A 14,263-nucleotide genomic window follows, 5' to 3' on the forward strand; every position below is an offset into this window, starting at 1 on the left:
AGCAGAGCTGTCTGGTGGAGAGTTCTCTGCAACAGCAGTTCTCCACTGCTACCTTGGCTCGTTGAAGGCCACTTTGCACTTCTTATGGAGCCAATGTCAGCTAATCCAGGCCAGCCGTAGGTGTTTAACTACTGTATAGACATACCTAAAAGGGTTTAGTTTTCAATACACATAACTTCCAACAAAGTATTTTGCCTCTCTTATTTCTTTGTGAAATGAGTGAATACAGCATTGAAGAAGACCAGACCTTGCTAAACATTGAAATATTTAACATTTAATATCAACGTGTTAGTGTCATAGTATTCTTTCCTCAATCTGAACCTTAGCATCCAAAAAACGAGATACTAGCATGAATTCTTCTAAGCTTAATTACTAGTTTAGATCTGATATGCTGCCACCAATCAGGACTCTGAGTGCCTGATCGACTCTGGTCTCCCCAAAACCTTCCCTGGGGACCCCCAAGATCCAGACCCCTTGGATCTTAATACAAGGAAAGTAAACTCTTTCCCTCACTAGTGCCTCTCCTAGACTTTCCCTCCCTGGGTTACCCTGGAAGATCACTGGGATTCAACTCCTTGAATCTTAACACACAGAGGAATTCCACCTCCTCCCTCCCCTTTCTTCCCTCAGCCAGAGGCAAACAGATTCAGCTCCGTGAATCTAAAGCAAAGAGGACATTACCTTTTCCCCCTCCCCCTCCTCTCCCGAGAGAGAGAGACAGAATAACACAGAACAGGTTTTTCCTCCCCCTTTCTCCGACCAGTTCCTGGTGAGTGCAGACTCCCACCTTTGCCTTACAAGGAAAAAAACAAGAAAAGTTTTAATAAAAGAAGAAAAAGTAAGAAATCTCTGTAATTTCAAGATGTAATTACAGGTCTTTCAGCTTATAGACAATGAAGAAAAAGCCTTCTCAGCAAAAATACAATTAAAATAATTTCAAGCCAAAATACACATTAAAACTCTACCAGCCAGATACACAGTTGCAAATACAGAAACAATCAAAAGACTATAACCGCCTTTCTACTCAATACTCACTATTCTGAATATATTAAGAGACTGTAGCAGGGAGATTGGTAAGAAACTTGGTTGCACATCTAGTCCCTTCCAGGACTCAGAGAGAACAAAGCAAAACCCAAAAACCACAAACAAAGGCTTCCCTCCACGAGATTTGAAAGTATCTTATTTCCTGATTGGTCCTCTGGTCAGGTGTTGCAGGTCACTGTTTGTTAACCCTTTACAGGGGAAAGAGACATTAACCCTTAGCTATCTGTTTATCACAGTTAGGTAATGATAAAACATCAATTTTGATAGTATCAGGAAAATATTATTTGAGGGATCAGATGGAAAATAAACTCTGTGTCACAGTCTCTTGGTTTTCCCATTTTGTCACCACGTTTGTGACCTGAACAAGGGCTATTTGTCTGAAGCTCTAGTCAGCAAAGAGGGGTATGGCATTGGCAGACTACAGAAATCAGATAGATGAAATAGTAAAATTGATATCTTCCTCCTTCTTAAAGATGGTTTTCTGTCTTTTATTAATAAGATGCACAGGCTAGGGGTCCTGTTGAACTGAGACTGAAAAAGTTGCTCACCAAGGGCGAGTGGAAGACTAGGATGCATAAATTAGCTGAGATTAGCTAGGTCCATTTCTCTCTTCTGTTGACTGGAACTTTTTCCTTCTGGCCTCTTTCCTTTGACTGGTATCAATTTCAATTATCTCACACACCCTGCCTTCAGCCTCTGTTCTCTTTATCCATTGGGCAGAATAGTGGTTACACTTACTTGCCCAGATAGCATTTCTGTTTATACTGGGCTTCTGGGCAATAGGGTTTTTCTCCAGCCTAGCCCTTTTTATAGGTTAAGATGTAGGAAAAGTTTTGGTTTTGCTCTTTTATTAGAGTAAAGCACATATTACATTGTCTGATTTTAATGAAATTTTGCATGTATGAAATCGTATGAACTAGAGAACACTATTTGAGCTCTCTAGCCTTTCTTTACATTTTTTAAATTAACTTTTTCATCATTCTGTTTCTGTTGCACTAATGAGAAATTGTGAGCTCTCCAATGGGCAAAATAATACAATAGAACCTCAGAGTTATGAACACCAGAGTTACGAACTGACCGGTCAAGCACTCACCTCATTTGTAACCAGAAATATGCCATCAGGCTGCAGCAGAGACAAAAAATAAGGCAAATACAGTACAGTACTGTGTTAAGCATAAACTACTAAAAAATAAAGGGAAAGGAGCATTTTTCTTTTTCATAGTAAAGTTTTAAAGCTGTATTAAGTTGTAAACTTTTGAAAGAACAACCATAACGTTTTGTTCAGAATTACAAACATTTCAGAGTTACAAGCAGCCTCCGTTCCTGAGATGTTCATAACTCTGAGGTTCTACTGGGTGGGGGGGAGGAGGATTGATCTAAGATATGCAACTTCAGCTACGAGAATAGTGTAGCTGAAGTCGATGTATCTTCGATTGAATTTAAATTACTTACTTAGTGTCCTCGCGGCCCCGAAGCGATAGCTGCAGCTCCCCCGTTGACTTTACTTCCGCCTCTCACACTGCTGGAGTTCAGCAGTTGACGGAAGAGCAATCAGGGATCGATTTATCATGTTTACACTACACACGATAAATCAATCCCCGATCTATCGCTACCCGCTGATGTACCCTTAATTCCTGTGGATGTTACCCAAAGACATTTCTGTCTTGTGGATAGAATGTGTTTCATTCAAATGTACTTCTATTGAAATTTCTATTCAATTTTTCTGTCGCTGTAATTCTATATTCTTACCATTAGCAAAAAAATTCCATCTGAGCCAAAACATGAGCAAAGAATGTTACAAAGAAAATTCCAACATAGACATATTTGATATCCGTAAAAGCAACTTTGTTAGAAAAGTTAGGGTTTTTTTCAAATATGGCTAAGTTAGACAGATCAGAATTAGGATTCTCTCCCACCCCTGATTTCAGAGCTCTCCTGTGGGTTTCTGAATCTGAGGAGAGTCCAAAAGTGAGGTGGGCTGTAATTAGTGCTTGGTGAATAATGGATTTTGTCAGTTTGCTGTAAAATTAAAAAAATAAAATAAAGTTTTGTTTTGTGTTGAACTGAAAATATTTTTTGAAAACTTCCTACAAATCAAAACATTTCAGGAATGTTAAAACAAAACATTTTGACCCTAAAACTTTCATTTTGACTTTTAGGCTTTTTGATTAAAACAAAGGAAAGGAGGACTAGATTCACAGCATGGGTTAGTGAAGAAGTGGTGGCTCAGCTCCCTTATAAGCTTTAGCCCAGTGTTTAGGGGACTCACTTGGGATGTGTGAGGTGCCGAATGTGATTTTCAAAAGTGCCTGAGCAGGTTAAGCACTTAACTTCCACTAGTTTCTGCATCTTTAGGCATATCAATACTAAGTCACTTTTGAAAATGGAACTTAGCCTCCTAAGTCACACTTTTAAATATTTTAACTAATATCTCATTACCATAACTTTGAGTAGTTGTAAAAGGGAGATATTCTTTTTGATGGCAAAAGTGAATAATTCTTATTATGAATAGATCCTGTCATACAAAACAATAGCCTATAATACTGAATTCTCATAGTGTGTCCACACTTATTCACTTGAAATGAACAGGTGATTTGGAATTGGTAATGCTCTATAGAGCCCAGTTTATGTCAGTAGTTCCTGTCTGATATGTGTTTGACCTATGAGAAATAAGTTGGTCTCAGACATCTTAAATTGAAGATTTGTTTCTAGTACAAATCTAGCACAGTTAGCATTAATTCACACGTTGCCAATTTATACAGAGAACCTGTAGGGAGACTAAATTTTCCTCTGTCACTTAAGTGATTGCTTAGGTGGGCCAGATTTAAGACACATGCAAGGGGTATGGGGAAGGTTTACTGCTGCCAATGGTATATATCTCTTCTGTGGATAGGAAGGATGCCTTCTGTTTTCAGGGCTGTCAATCTTTACCTTTTCTGAGCACTGATTTTATAACACGTAACCAAAAACAAACAAACAAACAAAAATCTCTGTGACCGGATGTCTCCAAATGGCTGATCCAAGTCTTTATTTTTGGTTTGTTTATTTATTGCAACAAATTCAGTATTGCATCATGCAGGAAGCTATTAACCAAAGAACTCTAAACTATTTTCTAGACCACTCTAATGTACAACTGAACAGTTAAAGTGCATTTCAGTTTTTTGAAAACCAGTTTTGAAAACTGGATTGCAGGTTCTTCAAGACACTAGAATCAGAACAGCTCTTTTCACAAAATGGTATAGGAATTCATACAAATACAGTTTTGCTAATCTCAGGCATTCAAAGTCCAAAGTTAGACCCTCTGAAAATCATTTTAAAAGCAAATAAATATTGGGTTCTTTTTATTTGCTTTCTGACAATTGAGCTTCTAACATTTTAGGGTTCACATTTCTGAGCTTTGATCTGCAATTATGAGGTTTGGAAACTTCTTTTTTTTTAAATGTATATATTCCCTTTATAACATGACATTAGGACCTAGAACTTTAAGAAAAACACTAGATGTTGCAAGACTTGTCAATAAAGTGGCGAGAGATAGCAGTATATTCAATACTTGCAAGTAAATATGAATTTAATATGTTGTCACAAAAACATATTTACTGTACATAAAGTAATTGTGTTCAGCAGCTTCAGAGTACTGACCCTTAGTCAGGCCTGCCGTTGGGGTGAGGGTTAGGAGGGGGCAATTGCCCAGTGGCCCCTGATGGCCTTTTAAATCGCCCTGGCAGGCTGCAGGGCTCCGAAACACACATGATGTGGTACCGGCGGCAGTGAAGGCTGCCAAGCGAGCATGTGGAAGCTCTGGCCATAGTGGAAGAACACCCATTGACTGTTCTACCATGAGGCCTGGAATTGCTGTCGGTGGGCCTGCCCTTAGTTACATGTAAGATAGACATTATTGGGGTGTTTTTACAGGATCAGAATTATGCAAGTCCTGAGGGGTAGGTAGGCTAGGCTCTGTCAAATCTCTTGTGGATCAGATGCAATATTACCTTTATTCCATTCTAAATTGCTTGTATTTACTGCAGATTGGTTCTCAGGATGTCTTTTATGTGTCCGTTTTGCTTACCTACTTCAGTTGTCATCAGTACTTGTTAATTTTTCCCAGTAACTGCAGAAATTTTGCTTTTGCATCAGTGAGGAAGGAGCCTTTAAATAACTTTTCAGTCTTTGTTTTTATACAGCTGTCTTGAAATATCTCATCTATATTTTTATTGTTTAAGTGAATTTTAAGATGTCACTTTCCATTGAAATGCCTGATATAAAAACTAACTACCGCAATGATACATGTCAGTGGATTCCTTGTCTAATGGGTGATATTCATAGAAAATAAACAGCAGACCTTTGGGATTTTTTCTTTCACCTGATATATATCACCTATTTTTTATATATATATATAATCTCCAAAAGGTATGTTGTTTATTTTCTATGAATATATAAATATATAAAACTTTCTCTTACATTATTTCCCATGTGGTGTACGTGAGTGAGATGGTGTGGTGTGGAGAAGTAATTCATTTATCTTACCCACATATGGTTTGTCTGTAATGGGACATGAGCAAACATAGACTTCATCAGTTATCTTGTAACTCCTTTTTGGTAAAGTAAACTCTCATCAATTAATATGCTATTGGTAAAGAATTACACTACAATTATTTATAATTAACATTTTGTGTAATTCAGGTGGACATGGTTTTTAATAACTACAGAACCTTTCATACGAAGTATTTTAATTTTCAGGAATGCGAGGCGTTTACCTATAAGTTCGCAGAGGAAATTAGAAGACTGTACTTTGGTGCAGTGACACCAGGTTACGATTTCATGACAAGACTTAGGTACGTATCTTAATGTATTTTTCTAAGTTCAGTTCTATATAAAGCTTGAAAATAGTGAGAAAGTATAGAAGGCTATTTGTCCTATGGAAAGCTCAGCTTTCTTCTGCTTCTGAAATATTTATAAGCTGTTCAATAATTAATAGTGAATAATGGTAATCGTTTTCTTTATTATAGGGCTGGTATAGAGTCTTTTCTTCCTTCTAATGCTCATGAGATAGCAGAGAATCGTCTCTATGTATCAATCACCAACACTAAAAATGGAAAAAATTATTTGGTTTCAAATTTTGCCTCCAGGGAGGACCTCATTAAGGTAACAAAGTTGCATATCACTTCTGTAAATGAAAATGCATGCCTGTCTCCCAAAATTTGTAACATCTTTTTTTTTTTAATTAATTGGATTAAATCCTGTTCCTTTTACTCATTTGAGTAATCTCACTGACTTCAGTGGGATGGCGCACATAACCAAGGCAAGCAAAAATATAGTGGCACAGCAGCACCACTATAGTTAAGGTTGTGTCACAACTTCTGTTTAAAGGTCAATGTTTTTAAGTCTTCTAAAATCAACATGCTTAATCAGATTCTGTTCAAATGTGGTGTGCCTCATGATGGTGCAGGATAAGGCTAGTTACCCAAATTTGGGCTAGAAGTTCCAGAGATACAAACCCTGAAAAAAACTAGCCATTTTTCAAAAAGTTTCCAGATACTTTGTTTTTGTACAGAGCAGGAGCTCAAACTATTGATGTGATGCAGATCAAATGGTCTCAGTCTGTTGAGTTTTACCCAAAGTTGTGCACAATACTCATTTAATCTTTGTGAGACCCAAACTGAGAACAGTATTTAAGAAAATGTACATTATTTACAGAATGCATGCAACAATACAGAAAAATACCTACAAGATTTACATTCCTGCCATTTACTCAGCTCTAGTACATAAGAATGGCCATATTGGGTCAGACTAATGGTCCATCTAACACAGTATCAAGTCTCTATCAGTGGCCAGTGCCAGATACTTCAGAGGGAATGAACAGAACAGAACAATTTATCAAGTGACCCATCTCCTGTCATCCAGTGCTATCTTCTGGCAGTCAGAGGTTTAGGGACACCCAGAACATGGGGTTGCATCCCTGCACGTCTTGGCTAATGGCCATTGAGGAACGTATCCTCCATGAACTCACCTAATTCTTTTTTAAACCCAGTTATAGTTTTGGCCTTCACAAGAACCCATGGCAATGACTTACACGGGTTGACTGTGCATTATGGGAACAAGTTTGTTTTAAACCTGATGCCTCTTAGTTTCATCAGGTGACCCCTAGTTGATGTGTTTTGTGAAGGCATAAATAATACTTTCCTATTCACTGCCTTCATACCATTCATGATTTTATACACATCAAATATATCACTCCTTAATCTTCTTTTTTCTAAGATGAACAGTCACAGTCTTTTTAATCTCTCCTTGTATGGAGCTGCTCCATATCCCTAATGATTTCTGTTGCCCTTCTCTGTACTTTTTCAAATTTTAATATATCTTTTTGGAGATGGGACAACCACAGTTGCACTCATTATTTAGGTGTGGACATACCATGAATTTCTGTAGTGGCATTATGATATTTCTGTTTTCTTATTTATCACTTTCTAATGGTTCCTAACAAGTTTAGGTTTTTTGACCAGTGCTGCATATTGAGCGGGTGTTTTCAGACAACTATTCACAATGACCGACAAGATCTTTCTTGAGTAGTAACAGCTAATTTAGAGCCAATAATTTTGTATGGGTGGAGGGATAGCTCAGTGGTTTGAGCATTGGCCTGCTAAACTCAGGGTTGCGAGTTCAGTCCTTGAGGGGGCCACTTAGGGATCTGGGGTAAAAATCAGTACTTGGTCCTGCTAGTGAAGGCAAGGGGGCTAGACTCAATGACCCTTCAAGATCCCTTCCAGTTCTAGGAGATAGGTATAGCTCCAATTATTATTCTTATTCTTATTATGATGTGTAGTTGGGATTATTTTTTCTAACGTGCAGTATTTTTCACTTATCAACACTGTAAGTGCTTTAAAATCTGATTGGTTACTCAGGTTGCCTTGAAATTTGGTGTGTGTCATGGGGATGCAGGATAACATTGTGATCTAAATTTGGGGTCATTTGACTGAGTGGTTCCTGAGTGACAGAAACCCCCTGTCATGGGGTGAATGTACCCCATACTGGCCCAGCAGCCAAAGTATTAATGCAGGCACTGCTGGTCGCTCCTGATTGGAAGCCTCGAAACACCTGGGAGGATAAAAGGGCTGGGAAGCAGAGTGGCAGAGCAGTTACCAGCGAAGTGAGCAGGCTGGACTCCCAGACCCCACTCCCCAGCGGGAGCTTGAGGGCCGGATTAAAGTGGTTGGTGGGCTGGATCTGGCCTGTGGGCTGTAGTTTGCCCACCCCGACCTTGAGGTTGTGGTGATTCATTTGGTAGACAATGATCTGCGTCTTATTCCTGATGTGCATTTCATATGTTATATTAAGAGCGGATTAAGACTGCATCAGAGATTTATGTGTCCAGCAGCAGTGATTGATTTCTCTGAGTTGGCTGAGTGTCTGAGTAACTGCTACAGTGACAATATGATTAATATTAATAAGTGTTGGTAGAACATTAAATCAGGAAATTGGAGGGCTTATGGCTAACTAAAAATATTTACTATATGGCAAAGAGAAACCGCAAGCTCTGCCACCTCCTTCTTTCTCCAAGATGAGGTACATCTGTCAGGCAGCGGTTCTCTCTTTCTCTGTCTCTCTCAAGCATAAAACTGTGAGTATTTTAGCAGAGAAATCCTGTCTGTGATTTCTCTCACCAGTCCTTCCAAACTCCACTGTCCAACCATTCTGAGTCTTGACCTATAATGTCTATATGTATCTGTGCAACTACAGACATAGCAGCCAGCACATGGATTGGTGCTTGAACTGTGCCACGAAGTGGCTGTGGAGCAGCACAAGAGCTAGCTGAACTATGCTGCTGGCCCATATATTCATCATTCTGGCCATGAGCAGTTGGTCCTGCTCCCTGTTCATCCTCTTTATCCAGGAACTTCTGGAGCTGTCTCTCTTCATGGAGTGTGCCCCTCTCCTCTTTGGTTTTCTTAAAAGCAAGGTTCTGTTTGCTCCTCCTTGGTCCTCTTCCACCTCCTGATCCTGCTACTCGCTAATTGTGATACTCCCATCAGGTGAGGAAGTGCCTGCCAATGGAATGAAACAGTAAATTAATTATATTGCCATTGCGAGAAGGAAGAGAATCTCCACTTTTTGCTTTCTTTCTGTACACAAGCACACAATTTGCAGTGTTTTGGAATACTTATATATCATTCCTTCATGAATTCTCATATATAGTCACTTTTTTATCTACCGTTGGGAGCCTTGTGTGCGCACACACACACTGTAGTAAGTAACATTGATTTTACTTTAAATGAAAAAAGTTGGATCTAGCTGAGAGGTGATGGATTAAAGTCATGTCTCCGGAATATTTACCAGTACTGGCTTAGACTTTGTTTCATGCAAGGGAAGGTCTCTAATATTTCAGAAATACGAGAATGGGGGAAAAAAGTAATTTTCCTGGCAAGTGGCAGGGTCCCATCAGTGTACGCAAAGGACCTCGTGATTGTGATGAGGTTCACCTGCTGCTCGAGTGCTTTCTTTTGGCCAGGCATGTTACAGCAGCTCTTTCCCCATATGGTACCCCTTCCTGGCAGTTGCTCTGTCAGTGTAGTGGTCTCTGTTCCCGCAGTTTGGCCCTCCAGTTAGGTCAAGCTTTACTCCACCCCGTCTGGGTTAACAGAATCCAACCTAACTGTAGTCCAGTGACTTTGCAACCAGTTTGCTATCTCTCTCTGGGCTCTGTATTCTTTATGCCCCTTACCTCAAGGGCTTTCACCCGAACTTCCTCAATGGCTGGTAGGGGAGCCCTCCCTCTTCTCTAGGTTCCAGCTCACAGTCTACTCCTTCAGACTTCTTGGTGCTTCCCTGCACTCTTCTATCCCCCGGAGAGTGATTGCAGACTCTCTTCCTGCAGCCCTCTTCCTGTACGAATTTCCTGGCTTTATAATTACCACCCAGCCCCTCCCCAGCTGGGTTTCATCATCAGTTAAGCCAGGCTGTCTCTCTCAGAAGGTACTGCCAGATATGTTAGTTAGCCTCGGGCCGACAGTAACCCCTTCAGGGCCTGTGTGGGGTGCACCCCCTTCACAGTGACTTAACAGCCCATCGGTGAGTGTAGTGGTTTAGTAAGCTACCAGGGGGGTCTCAGAAATTCTCTCTACCCAGAAATCTAAAACACTGTATTGAATTCCTGCTCCATAAAACATTTCCATTAGGGCTGTCAATTAATTGCAGTTAACTCATGCCATTGACTCAAAAAAATTAATTCCGATAAAAAAATTAATCGTGATTAATTGCACTGTTAACCAATAGAATACCAATTGAAATTTATTTAATTTTTTGGATGTTTTTCTGCGTTTTCAAATATATATTACAACACGATGCAAAGTGTACAATGCTCACTTCGTATTATTTTTATTACAAATATTTGCACTGCAAAAATGATAAACAAAAGAAATAGTATTTTTCAGTTCGCTTCATACAAGTACTGTAGTGCAGTCTCTTTATCGAGAAAATGTAACTTACAAATCTAGATTTTTTGTTACATAACTGCACTCAAAACCAAAACAGTGTATAACTTTAGAGCCTACAAGTCCACACAGTCCTAGTTCTTGTTCAGCTAATCTCTAAGACAAAGAAGTTTGTTTACATTTATGGGAGTACCGCTGCCTTCTTTTTGTTTACAATGCCACCTGCAAGTGAGAACAGACATTCGCATGGTACTTTTGTAGCCGGCATTGCAAGGTATTTACATGCCAGATATTCTAAATATTCATATGCCCTTTCATGCTTCAGCCACCATTCCAAAGGACATGTGTCCATACTGATGATGCTCATTAAAAAAATAATGCATTAATTAAATTTGTGACTGAACTCCTTGGGGGAAAATTGTATGTCTACTGCTCTGTTTTACCCGCATTCTGCCCTATATTTCATGTTATAGCTGTCTCGGATGATGACCCAGCACATGTTTGTTTTAAGAACACTTTCACAGCAAATTTGACAAAACAGAAAGAAAGATACCAATGTGAGATTTCTAAAAATAGCTACAGCACTCGACCTAAGTTTTAATAATCTGAAGTGTCGACCAAAATCTGGGAGGGGCGAGGTGTGCAGCATGCTTTTAGAAGTCTTAAAAGAGCATCACTCAGATGCGGAAACTACAGTACCCGAGACACCCAAAAAGAAAATCAACCTTCTGCTGATGGCATCTGACTCAGATAATAAAAATGAACATGCTTTGGTCCGCAGTGCTTTGGATCGTTATTGAGCAGAACACGTTATCAGCATGGACGCATGTCATCTGGAACATTGGTTAAAGCATGAAGGGACATATGACTGTTTAGCATATCTGGCACTTAAATATCTTGCAGCGCTGGCTACAACAGTGCCATGAGAGTGCCTATTCTTGCTTTCAGGTGACATTGTAAACAAGAAGCAGGCAGCATTATCTCCTGCGAATTGTAATCAAACTTTTTGTCTGAGCTATTGGCTGAAGTAGGACTGAGTGTACTTGTAGGTTCTAAAGTTTTACATTGTTTTATTTCTGAATGCAGTTATTTTTTGTACATAATTCTACAATTGTAAGTTCAACTTTTATGATAAAGAGATTGCACTATTGTATTAGGTGAATTGAAAGATACTGTTTCTATTGTTTTTTACAGTACAAATATTTGTAATAAAAATAAATGTAAAAATGAGCAGCGTACACTTTGTATTCTGTGTTGTAATTGAAATCAGTATATTTGAAAAGTAGAAAACATCCAAAATATTTAAATAAATGGTATTCTATTATTGTTTAACAGCGTGATTAATTTGAATTAATTTTTTTAATCATGGTGATTAATTGCGATTAACTTTTTTAATCATTTGATAGCCCTAATTTTCATACATCACCTTCCAGGAGTGGAACAAAAATAAGGACCACAATTAACAAACTTTTGGATTAGAATGCAGACTGTTACTGGCGGCAGAGTAGATTCATATCAACTCCCCCTCCCCAGCCTGGAAATAGAAAATCCAGGGTGAGGCACGGCAAAAGAATGCCTGCTGCATGAAGAATCATGGCCTTCCAAGGAGAAAACAGGATGAAAAAGTACTTAAAGTAGATATTGTTATTGCTATATGGGACAATAATTTGCTGCCCAAAGCATACATCTGTAGCATTGGCATTGCCAATACAACAAAAAGCTGTAATTGCAAAAATATACAGCACTCATGCCTATTAGTCTTTAAGGTTTTGGAAGCTTGAATTGAAAGCAAAGTTTGAAAAAAAAAATTCTCCTCTTGTCATCCCTTTTTGAAAGCCAATAGCAGATGGGTGGGAGTTGGTTCTATGCAAATCTCTTACGTAACGCCCTCAACCTAGGGTATAAACACCCTAGAATGTAACATTCTCCTCCATAGCAATAATGTTGCTGGTCCTAACCTGGAAATCCTACCCTAACAAACCAAAGATTTAACCACGTGGCAATAATAATTAAAAAAAACAGGGTTGACTCTTGCTGTGCTGCGTATTGGTTCCCTGGCCCTGCTCTGCTTTCTCTCCAGGCTGGTCCCTGGGTTCATCCCTAAATACAGTAGGTTCTCAGAAAATTGGCCCAAAACGTTTACTTAACTCATCCTGGTGGGTAGGCTGAGTCAGTGCTTGAAACTTCACAGCATACTCCTGGAACTGTGAGTACCCTGTGGTCCCAGCTGCCACTGCACCCACCTCTCTGTCCTCCAGCTTCACAGTGAGACCCTCTGGAGGCAGGAATATGTTGTGTGAGATGGAGGGCTTTGACCTGGGGGGTGGGGTAAGCATCCTATCAAACTATTCATAGCAGGGAGATCTTTTGGGCTTGTCACCAGACCTGCTGTTTGAGTCCTTGACCTTGCAGTACAGGATCTTCAGATGCCTGATCCATTCCCTGCACTGCACTGCACTGCAGTCAGATGGATGCCCTGCTCCACCAGCCTGTGGGATTTTCTTATAAAAATATGTATTCCAAGAGCTCCTGTGAAAGTTGTGCTCATGGATATACTCACAACAGATGTTGACAGTCAGCATGCTAGGGCACTACACATTTTCAACTGGTGGGGCAAGGCTAAGCTGGAAGTTGAGCAGTCCATGTGGAAAAAGAAGGGTTGAACACCGAAAAAGGATATATAAACAACTGGTAGTGTCCAGTCTGTAGAGGAAACACTGGGAAGGGAAGGAAGTGAGGAGGCTGAAGGGTCAGAAGATATAGGGACAGTGAATTGTGGGAATGATGATGGAGGACTGTGTAAACTGGTCACCTCATAATTGGTACATTCAGACCACAATGTATACAAATAGAGGGTGGATCACAGGTCAACATACATCGTTACCCAGGCCCCGAGGTGAGCAGGCTAGCTCAGTTTCAGTACGCTCCTGGGCACACGTACAAGGGTGTTGAATTTGGATGATAGTGGGGTAGGGACAAAAGTCCACAGCTCGATATTTAAGTCAGGTTATTGGAGGTGTAGTGACGGGAACAGTAGTGAATGTATACTAGGGAGTAAAGACTCAAGGGAAATGTGTACCCAGCTTGCAGTGGATCGCCTGGATATAGTGGGAAGGAGGCTTGTTTGGAAGAGGAAATGTGAATAGATCAGGGGCGAGATTAGTGGGAGGGATGTTGAAGTAGGGTTGGGTTGGGGACTGGGGAAGGATAAGGGACTGACTAGCTCAGTATGCAAATTGTGGGGCGTGATATTTACAGTTGCCTAAATGGCTGCTAACTACTACCAACAACATATCTTTTCCTATTCAGAAAACTAGGAAATTCAGCAGCAAAAACTAATACACATACCTTTGCTTTGCTAGCATCGCAGTAGGTGAAATCTACATATATGTCACTCCTTCTTCAACCCATTTACTTTCTCCTACATGATTTTTTCTAGCATTATTAAAGCACACGCACAAAAAGTTATCTACACCATCTTCCTTTTGGTCCCCTGGAGCTGGCAGTAGCCAACGGGAAATATTTTCAGATGCAATAAATGTGTTAGTTTTACCTGCACTAAATGGTAGAGGCAGTAGTTGTGCCTGCTTGGTAAAAGTGTGTTTCTGGGACATGAGGACGTGTGGATTACTTTGAAACATCTGTGATTTTGATATGAAATCTACGCATGCACCCTCTGATGTGAGCAAAGGAAAGATCTGCATGTGTACCTTCAGGATCCAGTATGCATCATTTCAGTGTAGAATTGCCTATGTTATATAATTAGTAGGACAAGGGTCTTACTACAAATGATA

The 14,263-nt window shown here is 39.7% G+C and overlaps 1 protein-coding gene across 3 annotated transcripts in view; it reads left to right on the forward strand.

Annotated features, from left to right (window-relative positions):
• Positions 1-14,263, forward strand: part of PNPLA4 (patatin like domain 4, phospholipase and triacylglycerol lipase) — a 46,890-nt gene that overhangs the window by 14,632 nt on the left and 17,995 nt on the right. For all 3 annotated transcript variants that reach the window (XM_032790053.2, XM_075060673.1, XM_032790054.2), the window contains 2 exons: positions 5,782-5,876; positions 6,051-6,186. In XM_032790053.2, coding sequence (XP_032645944.1) covers positions 5,782-5,876; positions 6,051-6,186 — 231 coding nt within the window. The remainder of the gene's footprint in view (positions 1-5,781; positions 5,877-6,050; positions 6,187-14,263) is intronic.

Source organism: Chelonoidis abingdonii, chromosome 1, assembly GCF_003597395.2.
Source record: "Chelonoidis abingdonii isolate Lonesome George chromosome 1, CheloAbing_2.0, whole genome shotgun sequence".
NCBI classification, from domain to species: Eukaryota; Metazoa; Chordata; order Testudines; family Testudinidae; genus Chelonoidis; species Chelonoidis abingdonii.